Source organism: Hypanus sabinus, chromosome 20 (genome assembly GCF_030144855.1).
Source record: "Hypanus sabinus isolate sHypSab1 chromosome 20, sHypSab1.hap1, whole genome shotgun sequence".
Lineage (NCBI taxonomy): Eukaryota > Metazoa > Chordata > Chondrichthyes > Myliobatiformes > Dasyatidae > Hypanus > Hypanus sabinus.
This window is the reverse complement of record NC_082725.1, coordinates 67,539,035-67,560,195: the sequence shown is the minus strand read 5'-3', so window position 1 is coordinate 67,560,195 and position 21,161 is coordinate 67,539,035. Positions and strand designations below refer to the sequence as shown.

The 21,161-nt window shown below is 46.4% G+C and overlaps 1 protein-coding gene across 1 annotated transcript in view; it reads left to right on the top strand.

Moving 5' to 3' along the window:
• Positions 1-21,161, top strand: part of kif15 (kinesin family member 15) — a 186,170-nt gene that overhangs the window by 148,196 nt on the left and 16,813 nt on the right. The window contains exons 28-30 of the mRNA XM_059945706.1: positions 6,148-6,303; positions 10,304-10,401; positions 18,048-18,114. Coding sequence (XP_059801689.1) covers positions 6,148-6,303; positions 10,304-10,401; positions 18,048-18,114 — 321 coding nt within the window. The remainder of the gene's footprint in view (positions 1-6,147; positions 6,304-10,303; positions 10,402-18,047; positions 18,115-21,161) is intronic.

Here is a 21,161-nt window from a genome sequence, read left to right as displayed (position 1 = left end):
GGGATTGTAGTGTTGCTGTTTTCCTGAGGAGGAGGGGGTCGTGGGATTCTAGTGATGCTGTTCTGTGGAGGACGGGGTCGTGGGATTGTAGTGTTGCTGTTTTCCTGTGGAGGAGGGGGTCGTGGGATTGTAGTGTTGCTGTTCTGTGGAGGAGGGGGTCGTGGGATTCTAGTGTTGCTGTTCTGTGGAGGACGGGGTCGTGGGATTGTAGTGTTGCTGTTTTCCTGTGGAGGAGGGGGTCGTGGGATTGTAGTGTTGCTGTTCTGTGGAGGAGGGGGTCGTGGGATTCTAGTGTTGCTGTTCTGTGGAGGACGGGGTCGTGGGATTGTAGTGTTGCTGTTTTCCTGTGGAGGAGGGGGTCGTGGGATTGTAGTGTTGCTGTTCTGTGGAGGAGGGGGTCGTGGGATTGTAGTGTTGCTGTTCTGTGGAGGAGGGGGTCGTGGGATTGTAGTGTTGCTGTTCTGTGGAGGAGGGGGTCGTGGGATTGTAGTGTTGCTGTTCTGTGGAGGAGGGGGTCGTGGGATTGTAGTGTTGCTGTTCTGTGGAGGAGGGGGTCGTGGGATAGTAGTGTTGCTGTTCTGTGGAGGAGGTGGTCGTGGGATTGTAGTGTTGCTGTTCTGTGGAGGGGGGGGTCGTGGGATTGTAGTGTTGCTGTTCTGTGGAGGAGGGGGTCGTGGGATTGTAGTGTTGCTGTTTTCCTGTGGAGGAGGGGGTCGTGGGATTGTAGTGTTGCTGTTCTGTGGAGGAGGGTGTCATGGGATTGTAGTGTTGCTGTTCTGTGGAGGAGGGGGTCGTGGGATTCTACTGTTGCTGTTCTGTGGAGGACGGGGTCGTGGGATTGTAGTGTTGCTGTTTTCCTGTGGAGGAGGGGGTCGTGGGATTGTAGTATTGCTGTTCTGTGGAGGAGGGGGTCATGGGATTGTAGTGTTGCTGTTCTGTGGAGGACGGGGTCGTGGGATTGTAGTGTTGCTGTTCTGTGGAGGAGGGGGTCGTGGGATTCTAGTGTTGCTGTTCTGTGGAGGACGGGGTCGTGGGATTGTAGTGTTGCTGTTCTGTGGAGGAGGGGGTCGTGGGATTGTAGTGTTGCTGTTCTGTGGAGGAGGGGGTCGTGGGATTGTAGTGTTGCTGTTCTGTGGAGGACGGGGTCGTGGGATTGTAGTGTTGCTGTTCTGTGGAGGAGGGGGTCGTGGGATTGTAGTGTTGCTGTTCTGTGGAGGAGGGGGTCGAGGGATTGTAGTGTTGCTGTTCTGTGGAGGAGGGGGTCGTGGGATTGTAGTGTTGCTGTTTTCCTGTGGAGGAGGGGGTCGTGGGATTGTAGTGTTGCTGTTCTGTGGTGGAGTGTGTCGTGGGATTGTAGTATTGCTGTTCTGTGGAGGAGGGGGTCGTGGGATTGTAGTGTTGCTGTTCTGTGGAGGAGGTGGTCGTGGGATTGTAGTGTTGCTGTTCTGTGGAGGAGGGGGTCGTGGGATTGTAGTGTTGCTGTTCTGTGGAGGAGGGGGTCGTGGGATTGTAGTGTTGCTGTTCTGTGGAGGAGGGGGTCGTGGGATTGTAGTGTTGTTGTTTTCCTGTGGAGGAGGGGGTCGTGTGATTGTAGTGTTGCTGTTCTGTGGAGGAGGGGGTCGTGGGATTGTAGTGTTGCTGTTCTGTGGAGGAGGGGGTCGTGGGATTGTAGTGTTGCTGTTCTGTGGAGGAGGGGGTCGTGGGATTGTAGTGTTGCTGTTCTGTGGAGGAGGGGGTCGTGGGATTGTAGTGTTGTTGTTTTCCTGTGGAGGAGGGGGTCGTGTGATTGTAGTGTTGCTGTTCTGTGGAGGAGGGGGTCGTGGGATTGTAGTGTTGCTGTTCTGTGGAGGAGGGGGTCGTGTGATTGTAGTGTTGCTGTTTTCCTGTGGAGGAGGGTGTCGTGGGATTGTAGTATTGCTGTTCTGTGGAGGAGGGGGTCGTGGGATTGTAGTGTTGCTGTTTTCCTGTGGAGGAGGGGGTCGTGGGATTGCAGTATTGCTGTTTTCCTGTGGAGGAGGGGGTCGTGGGATTGTAGTGTTGCTGTTCTGTGGAGGAGGTGGTCGTGGGATTGTTGTGTTGCTGTTCTGTGGAGGATGGGGTCGTGGGATTGTAGTGTTGTTGTTTTCCTGTGGAGGAGGGGGTCATGTGATTGTAGTGTTGCTGTTCTGTGGAGGAGGGGGTCGTGGGATTGTAGTGTTGCTGTTCTGTGGAGGAGGGGGTCGTGGGATTGTAGTGTTGCTGTCCTGTGGAGGAGGGGGTCGTGGGATTGTAGTGTTGCTGTTCTGTGGAGGAGGGGGTCGTGGGATTGTAGTGTTGTTGTTTTCCTGTGGAGGAGGGGGTCGTGTGATTGTAGTGTTGCTGTTCTGTGGAGGAGGGTGTCGTGGGATTGTAGTGTTGCTGTTCTGTGGAGGAGGGGGTCGTGGGATTGTAGTGTTGCTGTTCTGTGGAGGAGGGGGTCGTGGGATTGTAGTGTTGCTGTTCTGTGGAGGATGGGGTCGTGGGATTGTAGTGTTGCTGTTCTGTGGAGGAGGGGGTCGTGGGATTGTAGTGTTGCTGTTCTGTGGAGGAGGGGGTCGTGGGATTGTAGTGTTGCTGTTTTCCTGTGGAGGAGGGGGTCGTGGGATTGCAGTATTGCTGTTTTCCTGTGGAGGAGGGGGTCGTGGGATTGTAGTGTTGCTGTTCTGTGGAGGAGGGGGTCGTGGGATTGTAGTGTTGCTGTTTTCCTGTGGAGGAGGGGGTCGTGGGATTGCAGTATTGCTGTTTTCCTGTGGAGGAGGGGGTCGTGGGATTGTAGTGTTGCTGTTCTGTGGAGGAGGGGGTCGTGGGATTGTAGTGTTGCTGTTCTGTGGAGGAGGGGGTCGTGGGATTGTAGTGTTGCTGTTCTGTGGAGGAGGGGGTCGTGGGATTGTAGTGTTGCTGTTTTCCTGTGGAGGAGGGGGTCGTGGGATTGTAGTGTTGCTGTTCTGTGGTGGAGTGTGTCGTGGGATTGTAGTATTGCTGTTCTGTGGAGGATGGGGTCGTGGGATTGTAGTGTTGCTGTTCTGTGGAGGATGGGGTCGTGGGATTGTAGTGTTGCTGTTTTGTGGAGGAGGGGGTCGTGGGATTGTAGTGTTGCTGTTCTGTGGAGGAGGGGGTCGTGGGATTGTAGTGTTGCTGTTCTGTGGAGGAGGGGGTCGTGGGATTGTAGTGTTGCTGTTCTGTGGAGGAGGGGGTCGTGGGATTGTAGTGTTGCTGTTCTGTGGAGGAGGGGGTCGTGGGATTGTAGTGTTGCTGTTCTGTGGAGGAGGGGGTCGTGGGATTGTAGTGTTGCTGTTTTCCTGTGGAGGAGGGGGTCGTGGGATTGTAGTGTTGCTGTTCTGTGGAGGAGGGGGTCGTGGGATTGTAGTGTTGCTGTTCTGTGGAGGAGGGGGTCGTGGGATTGTAGTGTTGCTGTTCTGTGGAGGAGGGGGTCGTGGGATTGTTGTGTTGCTGTTCTGTGGAGGAGGGGGTCGTGGGATTGTAGTGTTGTTGTTTTCCTGTGGAGGAGGGGGTCGTGGGATTGTAGTGTTGCTGTTCTGTGGAGGAGGGGGTCGTGGGATTGTAGTGTTGCTGTTTTGTGGAGGAGGGGGTCGTGGGATTGTTGTGTTGCTGTTCTGTGGAGGATGGGGTCGTGTGATTGTAGTGTTGCTGTTCTGTGGAGGAGGGGGTCGTGGGATTGTAGTGTTGCTGTTCTGTGGAGGAGGGGGTCGTGGGATTGTAGTGTTGCTGTTCTGTGGAGGAGGGGGTCGTGGGATTGTAGTGTTGCTGTTCTGTGGAGGAGGGGGTCGTGGGATTGTAGTGTTGCTGTTCTGTGGAGGAGGGGGTCGTGGGATTGTAGTGTTGCTGTTCTGTGGAGGATGGGGTCGTGGGATTGTAGTATTGCTGTTCTGTGGAGGACGGGGTCGTGGGATTGTAGTATTGCTGTTCTGTGGAGGAGGGTGTCGTGGGATTGCAGTATTGCTGTTTTCCTGTGGAGGAGGGGGTCGTGGGATTCTAGTGTTGCTGTTCTGTGGAGGAGGGGGTCGTGGGATTGTAGTGTTGCTGTTTTCCTGTGGAGGAGGGGGTCGTAGGATTGTAGTGTTGCTGTTCTGTGGAGGAGGGGGTCGTGGGATTGTAGTGTTGCTGTTCTGTGGAGGAGGGGGTCGTGGGATTGTAGTGTTGCTGTTCTGTGGAGGAGGGGGTCGTGGGATTGTAGTGTTGCTGTTCTGTGGAGGAGGGGGTCGTGGGATTGTAGTGTTGCTGTTCTGTGGAGGAGGGGGTCGTGGGATTGTAGTGTTGCTGTTCTGTGGAGGAGGGGGTCGTGGGATTGTAGTGTTGTTGTTTTCCTGTGGAGGAGGGGGTCGTGTGATTGTAGTGTTGCTGTTCTGTGGAGGAGGGGGTCGTGGGATTGTAGTATTGCTGTTTTCCTGTGGAGGAGGGGGTCGTGGGATTGTAGTGTTGCTGTTCTGTGGAGGAGGGGGTCGTGGGATTGTAGTATTGCTGTTCTGTGGAGGAGGGGGTCGTGGGATTGTAGTGTTGCTGTTCTGTGGAGGATGGGGTCGTGGGATTGTAGTGTGGCTGTTCTGTGGAGGAGGGGGTCGTGGGATTGTAGTGTTGCTGTTTTCCTGTGGAGGAGGGGGTCGTGGGATTGTAGTGTTGCTGTTCTGTGGAGGAGGGGGTCGTGGGATTGTAGTGTTGCTGTTCTGTGGAGGATGGGGTCGTGGGATTGTAGTGTTGCTGTTCTGTGGAGGAGGGGGTCGTGGGATTGTAGTGTTGCTGTTTTCCTGTGGAGGAGGGGGTCGTGAGATTGTAGTGTTGCTGTTTTCCTGTGGAGGAGGGGGTCGTGGGATTGTAGTGTTGCTGTTCTGTGGAGGAGGGGGTCGTGGGATTGTCGTGTTGCTGTTCTGTGGAGGAGGGGGTCGTGGGATTGTAGTGTTGCTGTTCTGTGGAGGAGGGGGTCGTGGGATTGTAGTGTTGCTGTTCTGTGGAGGAGGGGGTCGTGGGATTGTTGTGTTGCTGTTTTCCTGTGGAGGAGGGTGTCGTGGGATTGTAGTGTTGCTGTTTTCCTGTGGAGGAGGGTGTCTTGGGATTGTAGTGTTGCTGTTCTGTGGAGGAGGGGTTCGTGGGAGATTCTATTGTTTTTCCATAGAGAAGGTATTGGGGATTGTATTAGTGCTGTTTTCTGCAGTGAGAGGGTGTGCGATTCTGGGTTCTGCAAGTTTTGTTTCTTTTATTTTTTCATGTGTATTTCATAGCTATTTGAAGAAGAGAAATATCAGATGTATTGTACACACATACTTTGACAATAAAATGAATCTTGAACCATTCAATTCAACCAGCCTATACCACAATTATCACCATCGCAGTATTGCAACACTAAGTTCAATTTGCACTTAATAGACTTTATAAACATAAACATAGAAAACCTACAGCACAATACAGGCCCTTCAGCCCACAAAGTTGTGCTGAACATGTCCCTCCCTTGGAAATTTCTAGGCTTACCCATGGCCCACTTTTTCTAAGCTCCTTGTACCTATGCAGAAGTCTCTTAAAAGACCCCATCATATTCACCTCCACCACTGTTGCCAGGAGCCCATTCCGCACACCCACCTCTCTGAGTTAAAAAAAGAGAAAAAGAACTTACCCCTGGCATCTCTTCTGTACCTACTGCCCAGCACCTTAAACCTGTCTCTTCTTGTGGCATTTCAGCCCTGAAAAAAAGCCTCTGACTATCGACACGATCAATGCCTCTCATCCTCCTATACACCTCTATCAGGTCACCTCTCATCCTCCATCGCTCCAAGGAGAAAAGGCCAAGTTCACTCAACCTATTCTCATAAGGCATGCTCCTCAAACCAGGAAACATCCTTGTAAATCTCCTCTGCACCGTTTCCACATCCTGTAGGGAGGTTCTAATTGTGTTATTTTTGTATAATTTATATAGTTTGATTTATCTTTTTTCTTGTGAATATTGTGTAACTGATGCTATGTGATGCTGCTGAAAGTACATTTTCATTTAAATTGTACGGCAATGAGCTCAACTTTGATTTTGAAATAGCAATAGCTGTCTGCACCAGCTACTGGGATAGTAGCAGAATAAATTTTATTCTTAAAACGTTAATTATCTTTCTGCTCTTTGCTTCCCCGCAGACTCCATGTACTCCTAGATCTCCAGCATATCCATTTCGAACCCCAGAGCAGCACCAGGGGCAATTGGATCAAAATGCAATTCAAGCTTCCTTTGAAGTGTTGGCTGAGATGGAGTTAGAAAGGGAATCCAAGAATAAACAGATTCTACAACTCAAAGTAGTGTACAAGAGATTGAATTCATTTTGGTTTTTAATGATTATTAAGCCGTTGTTTTTATGGACTGTTGCAAAATTCTAAAACTGCAAGTGAACAGAACAGTATGGTAGAGGAACAGCCCTTTCAGCCCACAATATCTGTGTCAACTATGATGTCGGTTCAAGCTAATCCCATTTGTCTGTATATAATCAAGCTCCTTCTATTCCTTGCCTGTTCATGTTCCTGTATAAATAGTTCTTAAACATTGTTGTCCTACCTGCTTTCACTATCTTCCTCTGACAGTACTTTCCAGGCACCTGCCACTCTGCCTTGTAAACTTGCTTTAAACTTCCCCTCTCATTATTAAAACTAAGCCCTTTATTTGACATTGCCATGCTGAGGCAAAGGTTTTGACTGTTTACCCTCCCTGTCCCTCTCATAATTTTAAATAATCTGTCAGATGTCCTCTCAACCTCTGATGTTCCAGGGAAAATAAATTCCAAGTTTGTCCAATCTCTTTCAGTTGATGTGTTTTAATCCAGGCAATATCCTGGTAAAGCTCTTAAGCACAGTCCTCAAGCCTCCACATACAACCAGAAATGCACAATGCTCCAAACGTGGCCTAACAAAAATTCTATGTAGTAGAATCATGACTTCTTTAGGTTTATGATTGGCACCGTCTCCCGTTTCTCTGCCTATGTTTTCAACTCCTGCTATATCCTTTGACAAACTTCTTCACTATGCACAATTCTGCCAATATTTGTTTTCTGCAAACATGATAGACCTCCTCCATTCTCATTTAGATCTTTCTTATATTTGTATATATCACAAACAAGGGGCTTCAGTATCTATCCTTGTAGAACACCATTAGTCACACACCTCCAATCAGGATAATGCCCTTCCAATCACTACCTTCTGTCTTCTATGGTTAAGCTTATTTTGAATACAATCTACCAAGTCTCCATGGATTCTGTGTGCCTTAATCTTTGGACCTTCTTGTTTTCCAAGTGTCATAGTGGATAACATAGTTTAGTTTTGACCTCATTTTGCTCATGATATCACAATATATTCCAAACTGATCAAAGTGAAAGCAGAATTTATTGGGCACTGCAGATCTCAACCTGGAGAAGAGTAGAGTTTTGCTTCTGGATCTGTTCCGATTGAAAGATGGCAAATGCAGTCCCAATATTTAAGTCGGGAGAGGAAATTGGGAATTGACCAGTGAGCTTCACGGGTCAGCCAATACTGTTGCTGAGGAAGTGGTTACAGAATACTTAAATAATTTGATTGGCAGAATTTCTACGGATTTACGAAAGGATAATCCTATTTGACAAAGCTTTTGGAATGTTTGGGGGTTGCAACTTGTGGTTTAGAAATAGACCAAATTGAGAACTAATAAGCAGACTATGTAATAGGAGGGTTGTGAGGGCTGTTTTGTTTCAAGTTTTCTGATACAAATCTGGGTGGTAGTGTGAGGAGGATTCAGGACACTTTGAAGTATAGTGCAAGTGAATAAGTGAAGCTATAATGTAGAAAACTGATAAGGCTTGTGAAAACGTGCTTTAAATAGTGAGAGATTCAAAAGTGGTGCTCGGAGGAATCACAAAGTTAGTATACATGCTGTGTAGCCAACAAGGAAGGTATAAAAAAGTTAACTTGTATTGCAAGATGATTTGGATGCAAATGTAGAGGCATCTTGCTCCAGTCATAGAACTCTGGCAAGATGGCATCAGAAATACATCCAAGTCTGATATCCTTCTTTACATAACTCACAGCAATTGTTCACTGGGCTCCTGTTACATAAATCCTGTAGCAACTATTGATAACCCAACATCAGTGACACATGAAATTTACAGATACCAATATTTAAGCAGGACTGCAGCATCAGTTTAAGAAGTGATATTTTTAAAAATTACAGTAAAAGGAGTAAAGAATTTTGTTTACTAATTTCCATAAATGTTCTTCAACACTTGGCAAAATTAACACTTGTGAAGTTGACCTGAGGAAATCTGCAGATGCTGGAAATTCAAGTAACACACAAAACGCTGGTGGAACACAGCAGGCCAGGTAGCATCTACAGGAAGAAGTACAGTTCTGACAAAGGGTCTCGGCCCGAAACGTCAACAGTGCTTCTTCCTATAGATGCTGCTTGGACTGCTGCGTTCCACCAGCATTTTGTGTGTGTTACTTGTGAAGTTGTGTGGTTTTGGCTATAAACCCAAATTAACTAACCAGATTAAATGTTGTATATACACTTTGATAAATCTCTGGGAAGATGATAAATGTTGTAGTGAAGAATCCTGAAAAATCACCTTTGCCTTCCCATGCAAGCCTTTCTGAAATGTGTGAATTATTTCAAAAATACTTCATATAAAGAAAAAGTGTGAGGGAACTCAGATCACTTCAGTTGACCACCTAGTTTTCACCTTGGATGTCCAATCCCTATACACTTCTATCCCCGATCAAAAAGACCTTTAAATTTTTCTACTTCTTTCTCAGTGGGGAAAAAAACAACTGGCTGCCCTCCACCACCACCACCATCCACCTGGCTGATCAGGTCCTCTCGCTCAGCTCCTCCCACTCTCTCCAGACGAGGGATAGCCATGGGCGCCCACATGGACCCCAGCTATGCCTGCCTTTTTGCTGGTTTCATAGAACAGTCCATGTTCCAAGCCTTCCCTGATAATGATCCCCAACTTTTTCTCCACTACTTTGACAACTGCATTGGCGCTACTTCATGCACCCATGCTGAGCTCGTCAGTTTCACCTACTTTGCCTCTGACTTCAACCCTGCCCTTAAATTCATTTGGTCTATTTCTGACATTTCCCTCCCCTTTCTCGATCTCTTTGTCTCCATCTCTGAAGACAAACTGTCGACTAACATTTTTTAAAGTATAAATCTACCAATTCCTGTGGTTATCATCTCTATACCACTTCCCACACTGTCTCCTTTAAAAATGCTATTTCCTTTTCTTAGTTCCTTCAGAATCTATTCTTTCCCTTCCAAGACACCAGAAACTTTGTCCTCTATTTCCTAAACATCTGCGCTCAGCCAATCTTTCCTCTGCCTCTACAGTGATAGAGTTCTTCTTGTCCTTGCCTATCAACACATCATCCTCTGCAACTTCCGCATCTCCAAAAGGATTTTACCAATAAACAGACTCTTACCTCTCCCTACCTCCACCCCACCCCCCTTTTTGCAGGGAATGCTCCCTCTGTGATTCCCTTGTCCATTCTTCCTTCCTCACTAATTTCCCTCCCAGCACTTATCCCTGGAAGCAGCCACCTGCCTATGCATTCCTCCCTCACCTCCATTCAGGAGCCCTAACAGTGGCCTCATCACAATACAAGAGGATGCCATGGACTGGCATGTCCAAATGGGAAAAGTATTGCTCCTCCATTTCATGTTGCCTCACATTTCATCTGCGAATTTCCTGGGGTCATCTATTGTGTCTGATGCTCTCAATACAGCCTCCTCTACCTTGGTGAGACATAATGTAAATTGGGTGACCGCCTCATCAAGTACCTCCGTTCAATCCACCTGAAGCAGAATATCATTTTAATTCTGATTCCTTTTCCCATTTGGACATGTCAGTCTATGGCCGCCTCTTGTATCGCCATGAGGCCACCCTCAGGATGGAGGAACAATACCTTTTATCCTGTCTGGGCTGATGGCATGAATATAGAATACTCCGTCCGGTTTAAAGAAAAATCCCTACCCATCCCCTCTTCTTTTCCCCACTCTGGCCTTTTCCTCTTCTCACCTGCCTCTGGGTCCCTTCCTCCATCCCTTTCTCCTGTGGTCTACTCTCCTCTCTTATCAGAATCCTTCCTCTTCAGCCCTTTATCTTTCCTACCCAGTTGGCTTCACCCATCACCTGCCAGCTAGACACATTCCCCTCCGCAACCTTTTCATTCTGGCGTCATCCCCTTAATTTCGGCCTGAAACATCGACTGTTTTAGTAATTCCCTTTGAAGTTGCCTGATCTGCTGAGTTCCTCTAGCATTTTGTGTATTGCAGAGCCAGTTGCATGAATTGAAAACTCGGTGTTTGGAAATGGATGCTTTGGAGAGACGCTGTCAGAATTTGGAGAACTGCCTAGAAAGAACGGAGGAAAGGTATTGTTTTGATTTGGGCTTTTCTCCAGGTAGTGTTTGATATAGAAATATTAATCAGTTGAAAAATTGCTTTCTTCAAAAATAGCATGTTCAAACTGTGAGCCCTGAATTGGCATGTTTTTCCATTTACAGTCTTAATTGAAATTTCAATGTATTGCATCATTTCTTGGGATATAATATCTATATATTGATATCAGATTCCAAGGTATTATTTTGAATTCAAGGATACTGGAAAAAAAATCTTATTTAAAAAAAAATGCCAGTAGCTTTAAAAATGTGTTGAAATTGTACATTTAAGGGACGGAGAAGCCTACTCTTATTGTGTGTAGTGACAAGTACTATTCTGCACCATCAAACATCTGTGTACAGGAGCCCCTTTTGTTCCTGAATGTATATTGTAAACTCTCTTCTATCTCTTTCCACCTTCCCCAGAAGAGAGCTCAATGATCCAAAAATCTGACGTCCTCCCTCCTACACCATCTCCTTAGCCACATGATCTTCCCACTTCTGACTTTACTAGCACATATCATGGGTAGCAGTCCTGAGATCACAACCCTGGAGGTGCTGTCCTTTAATTTAGCACCTAACTCACTAAACTCCCTTTGCGGAACTTTGTCACTCATCCTACCCATGTCATCGGTACCTATGTGGGCCACAACCTCTGGCTGCTCACCCTCCCACTTAAGAATGCTGAGGATTCGATCCAAGATGTCCTGGACTCTGGCACCCGGGAGGCAACATACCATCTGGAAATCTCATTTTCAACCATAGAACCTCTTTTCTGTTCCCCTAATTAATGAATCCCCTATCATCACAGCGTGCCTTTTCTCCCCTCCCCCTTCCCTTCTGAGTCATAGGGCCTGGCTCAGTGCCAGAGACTTGACCACTGTGACTTTCCTCCCTGTTAGTCCCCCCTCACCCCCAACAGCATCCAAAGTGATATACTTGTTGTTGAGGGGGGATGGCCACAGAGGTACTTTGCACTGGTCACTTAACTCCTTTTCCCCTCCTGCCTGTCATCCAGTCTCCTGTGTCGTGCACCTTGGGTGTAACTACCTTTCTCTATGTCCTTTCTATCAACCCCCTCAGCCTCTCGAATGATCCAGAGTTCATCCATTTCCAGCTTCAACTCCCTAACGTGGAGTGTTGGAAGCTGTAATGCACTTCTCATGAGTGTAATTGTCACGGATACTACAGATCTCCCTGCCTTCACGCATCCTTCTAGAGGAGCATTCAGCTATCCTTGTGTCCAACTGTGCAAGTATAAAAGAAACAATAAATAAACTGGGGGGAAAAAATTCCACCTACTGCTTTTTGCCTTCTCTCACTCAAGCCTCTGAGCTAAAGCCTCAGATAACCACTCTAACATTTTCCACTCCAACAATGGCTGCTCCATTTCTCCCTGCCACATTTTAATCTGTTCTTGCTAATCATTCCCAATCACTGATTGGCCACTGTTCAAAACATCAAACTCTGCAAATTGATGTCTTATGTACTCAGTCAGCAGTTCTCCTTTAACTGGAAGTGTCATGCTGGTACTTTTGTAACACTGAATACAATATGGGGGTTCCCCCCCAAAAAAAAACAATTCATGCAGGACAGCACCAATGGCATCTTTTTAATCCAATTCTTGCTCAGCATTTTAGCTTTTGGCCTCCCCTGACCACATCCACTGTTAAATGTAAACTGGTCCCCTGTGAACCACTTCTGCCTTAAAGGCAACATGCATGTCCACACGAGGAAATCTGCAGATGCTGGAAATTCAAGCAACACACACAAAATGCTGGTGGAACACAGCAGGCCAGGCAGCATCTATAAGGAGAAGGACAGTCGACCCTTCGTCTCGGCCCAAAACGTCGACAGTGCTTCTCCCTATAGATGTTGCCTGGCCTGCTGTGTTCCACCAGCATTTTGTGTGTGATACATGTCCACACTATCTCCAGTGTAGCTACAGAACACAGAGTTCGGTGGTTGTAATTTTGGAATCTGGCATAAAGACAATTCACTTATCAAGGTGGTGACTGAGCCCGTATCGAGCTGAACTTTTACAGGCTTGTTGTTCACGGTGAATATATCAAGGTAAAGAGGGTGGATTTGGTGTCAATGTCATAGTGCCCACTTCTTCATTCCAGGTGCTTCCGTGCACAATGGTGCAGTTTGAATTTGCTTTCTAATGGCACATTGCTTAGCAAAGCACGCCTTGACAGTGTCCTACCTTCTGACTAAACTGGCTGACTGTCTTTTGATGCTTGCAACTGGACCATTAGGTATGACTTGGTGCAAATCAATGACGTCTCTCTGGAGGCTTGTATGATCTCAGCATCTGCTGGCAAACATTGACGTTTTTGGGAGGGGGTTCTTACTGCCTGAATCAGTGGCTGAATCTGTGTAAGCACATCCTTGACAGCCTCCAAGAGGCGAGTTGTGGTGCATGCTTTATCCCAGAACAAATCGTGCTTTTTGGACAAGAGGCTCTCCTGTGTTCTCCCATGTTGGACTCCAACAATCCATGTCTGGAATAAGCATCTTTTCTTCGAATTTGCTAAATGAATCATGTTAGAAACGTATAAACTGGGCAACTTTTATGTAGGAACACTGAACTAAGCCTGCTGAGACAAAAGGCCATTGTACACTCAAAGGCACACACCCAAAGAAGCGCATCCCTATGTAGGAGGTCCTATCGATTCACCGCGCAAATAATTAGCCACGTGCACACTCATCACATTCTCGAAATTGATCTGATACGGTACAAGCTCAAGATAGAAGTTTGTATTGATCCTATTCTGTAAGGTTCTCATTCTATGTCAGCAAATTAGGCTGTGTCCACACTAGACCGGATAAATCCTTAACTGAATCCTTAATTCTCCAGAGTGTTTAAATCTGAAAACGCCGATTGGCTGGTGTAGTGTGGACAGGGTAACTGAAGTTTTATTAAAAACGCTGTCATGACGTGCCAGAACAGATGGTAGTGGCAGCATGGCATTTCATTGTTTTCTTGAATGCAACCTCCAACACCACAACAACAATGGCGGATGGCTTCAGGAGACTGTTCCGGAGCAGAATGTTACTGCAGCTTTGCAGTATGACAGAAAATTTCAACCCCCCCACACAACCTAACAATTTCAGAACAGACAGCAACAAGACTGAAGCCAGAAAAGTTAGAAATGTACTCACCAAATTCTTTGACCCATAACTTAATAAATAAGTATACTCACTATGCCCTGTTTTCTGTCCTTGCTTGTATGAAGGTGGTTTACCTTTTTATGCAAGTACTTCTCTGACAATAGATGTGTTACAGCCTAATGTAACATTGTATGGAAATACAAGATAATGCTGATGCAGACATGTTTTATACATTTAACAATGTGCTTTATTAATAAAACGAGCAGTCAACGTTTCAGGCCGAGACCCTTCATCAGGACTGAAGAAGGAGGGGACAGGGGCCCTATAAAGAAGGTGGGGGGAGGGTGGAAGGTGCCAGGATAAAAAACCAATCAGAGGAAAGATCAAGGGGAGGAGAGGGGAAGCAGGGAGGAGATAGGCAGGAAAGGTGAAGAAGGAATCTAAGGGGAAAGCACTATGAGTAGTAGAAGAAGGCAAAATCATGAGAGAGGTGATAGGCAGCTGGAAGAGGAGGCAAAGTGAAAGTGGGATGAGGGAAGGGAGTGGGAGGGAATTACCGGAAGTTGGAGAATTCGATGTTCATACCAAGGGGCTGGAGTCTACCCAGACGCTATATGAGGTGTTGCTCCTCCAACCTCTGACCCCTTGGACTTTGACTTCTCAGGCCTTCGGCAGGCCAGAGACCCATCCGCCTCTGACTCTGACCCCGACTGGAACCACGGTCTCCTGGAAATGGGCATCAGACCCTGGTGCGCCATGGACTCGCTTGCTTCTGACTCAGACCTCAGTTCTGACTCCCTGCAGGCCACAGGCTCCGACACCCCCAGCTCTAGATCCAGCTCGGACCGAGATCCTGAGCCTCTCCAGACTGGGACCACTCTTACTGCTGTTGGGACATAGTCTTATTCCTCTACTACCCCCTATCCTCCCCATGACCTCCACCCCTCATCCTACCCTCAGCCCACTCTCCCTGAACATCCCAATCCCCCCTCTCTCTCCTGAGACCTCCCATCCTTTGACCCCAGCCACAACCCTTGCCATGTCTTCACCATCCCCTTTGACCTTCCACTCTGAGACAGAGCGTTCTGTGCTTAGCAAGGGCCTCACTTTTGTCCCCCTCCGTCCACACCTCAATGAGTTCCGTGCCCAACATGACACTGAACTCCTCTTCCATCGTCTACATCTCCGAGCCTACTACTTTAACAAGGATTCCCCTCCCCCTATTGATGACCCCTTCTCCCGTCTTCAACCCTCCTCTTCCTCCTGGACACCCCCACCGGGCCTTCGACCTGCACTCGATCTTTTCATCTCCAACTGTCGCCGAGACAACAACCATCTCAATTTCACCACCCCCTCTCCTGTTCCAACCTCACTCCCACTAAACGCACTGCCCTCCACTCCCTCCGCACTAATCCTAACCTCACCATCAAACCCGCAGACAAAGGTGGTGTCGTAGTGGTCTGGCGGACGGACCTCTACCTCACTGAGGCCAAACAGCAGCTCTCTGACACCTCCTCTTACTTACCCCTGGAACAGGACCCCACCAAAAAACATCAGACCATTGTCTCCCGTCCCATCACCACCCTTATCAACTCCGGAGAACTTCTATCCTCAGCCAAAAAACTCATAATTCCCACACCCCGCACTGCTCGCTTTTACCTCCTCCTCAAGATCCACAAGCCTGACTGTCCTGGTAGACAAATAATTTCGGCCTGCTCCTACCCCACCGAACTTGTATCTGCCTGCCTGGACTCCATTTTGTCACCCATAGTTCAGTCCCTCCCTACCTACATCCGGGATACATCCCATGCCCTCCACCTCTTCAATAATTTCCCGTTCCTGGGTCCTGACCGCTTCATTTTCGCAATGAGTGTCCAACCCTTATACACTTCAATTCCCCATCAAGAAGGCCTCAAAGCCCTCCGCTACTTTCTTGACAATAGACCTCACCAGTTCCCCAACACCACCACACTCCTCCGGTTGGCAGAACTGGTACTCACACTTAATAACTTTTGGCTCTTCCCACTTTCTTCAGACCAAGGCTGTAGCTATGGGCACTTGCAAGGGGCCCAGCTATGCCTGACTCTTTGTGGGTTATGTGGAACAGTCTATGCTCCAAATCTATACTGGTACAGCTCCCCAACTTTTCCTTCGATACATCAATGACTACATTGGTGCTGCTTCCTGCACCCATGCTGAGCTCGTCAATTTCATCGACTTTGCCTCTAACTTTCACCCAGCCCTCAAATTCACTTGGTCCATCTTGGACACTTCTCTCCTCTTTCTCGATCTCTTGGTCTCCATCTCTGGAGACAGACTGTCCACTGACATCTTCTATAAACCCACAGATTCCCATAACTACCTCGACCATACCTCTTCCCACCCTGCCAAGTGTAAAAATGCTATTCCCTATTCCCAGTTCCTCTGTCTCCGCCGCATCTGCTCCTAGGATGAGGCTTTCCGTACCAGGACATCTCAAATGTCCTCTTTCTTTAAGGATCTTGGTTTCCCTTCTGCCATCATCAATGATGCCCTCATCTGCATCTCCTCCATTTCCCTCACTTTGTCCCTCACCCCATCTTCCCGTCACCACAACAGGGACCATGTTCCCCTTGTCCTCACCTACTACCTCACCAGCCTCCGGATCCAGCATATTATCCTCAGCAACTTCCTCCACTTTCATCAAGACCCCACCACTAAGCACATCTTTCCCTCTACCCCTCTCTGCTTTTCGCAGGGATCGTTCCCTCCACGACTGCCTGGTCCACACGTCCCTCCTGGCACTTATCCCTGCAAGCATAAGTGCTACACCTGTCCCTACACCTCCTCTCTTACCACCATTCAGGGCCCCGAACAGTCCTTCAAGGTGAAGCAACACTTCACTTTTGAGTCTGTTGGGGTAATCTATTGTATCTGGTGCTCCCAGTGCAGCCTTTCTGCATCGGCGAGACCCGATGCAGATTGGGGGACAGCTTCATCGAACACCTCCACTCCATCCGCCTTAACAGACAGGATCTCCCGGTTGCCGCCCACTTCAACTCTGCTTCACATTCCCATTCGGATATGTCCATACATGGCCTCCTCTACTGCCTTGATGAGGCCAAACTCAGGTTGGAGGAGCAACACCTCATATACCGTCTAGGTAGTCTCCAGCCCCTTGGTATGAACATCGAATTCTCCAACTTCCGGTAATTCCCTCCCACTCCCTTCCCCCATCCCACTTTCACTCTGCCTCCTCTTCTAGCTGCCTATCACCTCATATGACTCTGCCTTCTACTACCCACAGTGCTTTCCCCTTAGATTCCTTCTTCACCTCTCCTGCCTATCCCCTCCCTGCTTCCCCTCTCCTCCCCTTGATCTTTCCTCTGATTGCTTTCTCACCTGGCACCTTCCACCCTCCCCCCACCTTCTTTATAGGGCCCCTGCCCCCTCTTCAGTCCTGATGAAGGGTCTCGGCCCGAAACATTGACTGCTCGTTTCAACAGATGCTGCCCGACCTGCTGAGTTTATCCAGCGTGTTGTACGTGTTGATTTGACCATAACATCTGCAGGGTACTTTGTGTGTGCTTTATTAAAGTATTGCTTGTGCAAACATTCAATAGATGCAGTTGTCACTACTTCCAAAATGTCATTTTTAAGTAGCTTATGTTTAGCATAGACATGAAAATGTTAAGGCCATAAAAGGAAAATTATAAGTTTCACTTTTACTCAGGTAAAAATAAAATCTCTTTTGCCCAGTAACTCATTTTATTGCACGTGTTAAATGCAGCAAAATAATACAGAAAGACATGGAAAAAGTAAAGGCAAACAATGAGGTAACAGCAAATTTCACTTTTGCCCAGTAACAAGTCTCATTGCATTTAGTTGTAGCTGTTGTCCCTTTCATCGGTGAAGAGACTATGGCTGTAGGAAATGTTTCCAACACTGTCCTTGATTTCGCAGTCAGTTGCCTCCATATGCTCCAGTATTTGTTTTTTTTAGTTTTAAGTCCTCCTGTGCGAGAGCCAACTGCTGTCTGTCATTTGGCAATTTCCTTTTAAGTTTTTCTAGTCTGTAACTGAACAAACGCGCTCCAAGTCTTTCACAGCGAGATTCGACACCAAACGTGTCGATTGTATTCTGTAGATGTGTCCTGCCCATGCCCAAACACCCCTTTTAATGTGGACAGAGGTATTTTCAAAAATGCCTGGTGTGGACCCCTAACATTTTTACATGAAACTGACATTTTCAAAATTATCCTGTCAAGAGTGGATGTAGCCTCAGATTCTTGCTCAGTTGATTATATTGTGGTAGAGCAATAGGTTGACACTCGAGTGGCAGCAGAAAACAAAACCAGGAAGGCTGGCAGTATATTGCACAACACATCTTGGAATTGTAATGATTGCTGATATTCCTTGGGTCAGTTCAATCATTGAAATGAGCCGTTAGTCTACAGGTAATATATGACTTTAGTTCCTTCAGAGCAGTTTTTAATATTTTCATTTCTTTCACTTGAAGTAATTGCATGAATATTTTTTTAACAGTTCAACAATGGAGTCACAACGTCTAAATGAGTTGGAAAAGAGATTAAAAGAAGAATTAAATGTCAAGGTATTGTTAGTTTGTACTGAAGTTTTTTGGAGCAGTTCGGAAGGTGCAGGATGGCTAAATCCCAAATGTGAAGATGTATTATAAAAGGAGGGTGAGGGAGCCATGGCTAATGGGAATTCAAAGTCAGCATGGTTTCCATAAGGGAAAATTTTGCCTGACAAATCTGTTGGATCTCTTTGAAATAACAAGCAGAATAGACAAAGGAGAATTGGTGGATATTGTTTATTTGGATTTTCAAAAGGCCTTTGACAAAGTGCCGTACATGAGGCTGCTTAGCAAGATAAGAAAGCACCCATGGTATTACAGGGAAAACACGGGCATGGATAGAACTTTGGCTGATTGGCAGGAAGCAAAGAGTGGGCATAAAGTGTTCAGACCACTTCTTTTCATGTTGTATGTCAATCTTTTGAATGATGGAATTGATGACTTTTTGGCCATGTTTGCAGACGATACGAAGATAGACAAAGCTGTTATTTGTCATATACATTAATGATCTGGATGATGGGGTGGTAAATTGGATTAGTAAGTATGCAGATGATACTAAGATAGGTGGTGTTGTGGATAATGAAGTAGGTTTTCAAAGCTTGCAGAGAGATTTAGCCCAGTTAGAAGAGTGGACTGAAAGATGGCAGAAGGAGTTTAATGCTGATAAGTGTGAGGTGCTACATTTTGGTAGGATTAATCAAAATAGGACATGCATGGTAAATGGTAGGGCATTGAAGAATGCAGTAGAACGGAGTGATCTAGGAATAATGGTGCATACTTCCCTGAAGGTGGAATCTCATGTGGATAGGGTGGTGAAGAAAGCTTTTGATATGCTGGCCTATATAAATCAGAGCATTGGGTATAGGAGTTGGGATCTAATGCTAAAATTGTACAAGGCATTGGTAAGGCCGAATTTGGAGTATTGTGTACAGTTCTGGTCACCGAAATATAGGAAAGATATCAACAAAATAGAGACAGTACAGAGATTTACTAGAATGTTACCTGGGTTTCAGCACCTAAGTTACAGGGAAAGGCTGAACAAGTTAGGTCTTTATTCTTTGGAGCATAGAAGGTTGAGGGGGGAACTTGATAGAGGTATTTAAAATTATGAGGGGGATAGATAGCGTTGACATGGATAGGCTTTTTCCATTGAGAGTAGGGGAGATTCAAACAAGAGGACATGAGTTGAGAGTTAGGGGGCAAAAGTTTAAGGGTAACATGAGGGGGATTTCTTTATTCAGAGAGTGGTAGCTGTGTGGAACGAGCTTCCAGTAGAAGTGGTAGGGGCAGGCTTGATTTTGTCATTTAAGGTAAAATTGGATAGGTATATGGACAGGAAAGGAATGGAGGGTTATGGGCTGAATGCAGGTCAGTGGGACTAAGTGAGAATAAGCATTCGGCATGGACTAGAAGGGCTGATGGCCTGTTTCCGTGCTGTAATTGTTATCTGGTTATATAGATGGGGCCGGCATTGTTGAGGAAGCAGGGAGTCTGCAGAAGGACTTGGATTAGGAGGAAGAGCAAAGAAGTGTCAGATGGAATACAATGTCAGGAAGTGAATGGTCATGCACTTTGGTAGAAGGAATAAAAGTGAAGACTTTTCTAAATGAGGCAAAAATTGAAACACCAGAGAATTCAAAGGGACTTGGTAGTCCTCGTGTAGGATTATCTGAAGTTTGACCTACAGGTAGAGTCAGTGGTGAGGAAGGCAAATGCAATGTCAGCATTCATTTCGAGAGGACTAGAATATAAAAAGAAGGATGTAATTATGAGGCTTTTTAGGGCATTGGTGAGGTCTCACTTTGTGTATTGTGAGCAGTTTTTGACTCCTTATCTGAGAAAGGATGTAGAGGTTTCAAAGGAGTTGCATGGAAGTGATTCTAGGATTGAAAGGCTCATCAAATAAGGTGTTTCATGGCTTTGGGCCAGTACTATCTGGCATTCAGAAGAAAGAGGTGAGGGGGGATCTCATTGAATGTGGTGAGGATGTTACCTATAGTGGGCGAGACTAGGACCAGAGGGCACAGCCTCAGAATAGAGGGATGTTCATTTAGAATGGGGATGAGGAAGACTTTCTTTAGCTGGAGAGTGATCAGTCTGAGTCATTGGATCCATTTAAAGTGGAGGTTGACAGGCTCTTGATCATTTGGGGTGTGATAGGTTATGGGGAGAAGACAGAAGAATTGATTTGAAAGGAAAATGGATCGATTGTGATGAAATGACAAAGCAAACTCGATAGGTCGAAAGACCTAATTATGCTCCAATGTCTAGTGGTTTTAATAAGTAATTCATGAAAGAACAGATCATGTCCAACACCCATGAAACTTTATCCTGGCAAGGAGTCAGTGGAATGAAGTTTCTTCACTTTTATATTGTAATCCTTTTCAATGTATGGGTGTTATTGTGCATGGAAAGCACATAGTATCAATATCAGCATACAGTCGGCCCTCCTTATCCACGGATTCCACATGCGCGGATTCAACCAACTGCAGATTGGGAAAACCCGGAAGTTCTCTCTCCAGCACTCATTGATTGAGCATGTACAGACTTTTTTCTTGTCATTATTCCCTAAACAATACAGTATAACAACTATTTACATAGCATTTTCATTGTATTAGGTATTATAAGTAATCTAGAAATGACTTAAAAGTACAGGCAGTCCCCGGGTTATGAATGAGTTCCACTCCTGAGTCCATCTTTACGTCGAATTTGAAGTCAGAACAGGTACATCCGGTATTATTTAGCGTCAGTTAGTCAAACGTTTTTCTTAGTGTATATAGTACATATTTTACCTTTCTATGCATATAAAACACTTAAGAAACGTATGTATTCCAATAATTAAACTAATGTGTTGCTTAGTAATAATTGTAGCTTTCATCGGGGCAGGTCTTTTCACATGCTCCATTAAAATTGTTCCGATCGTTGACCAACTGTAGCCTAATGCTTTTCCAATGACCGATGTCGTCTCACCTCTTTCCGATCGCTTTATTACTTCCACCTTATTTTCAATCATGATCATGATTATTTTCGTGAACAGAAACACCGCGGATTCAGAGCTGCAC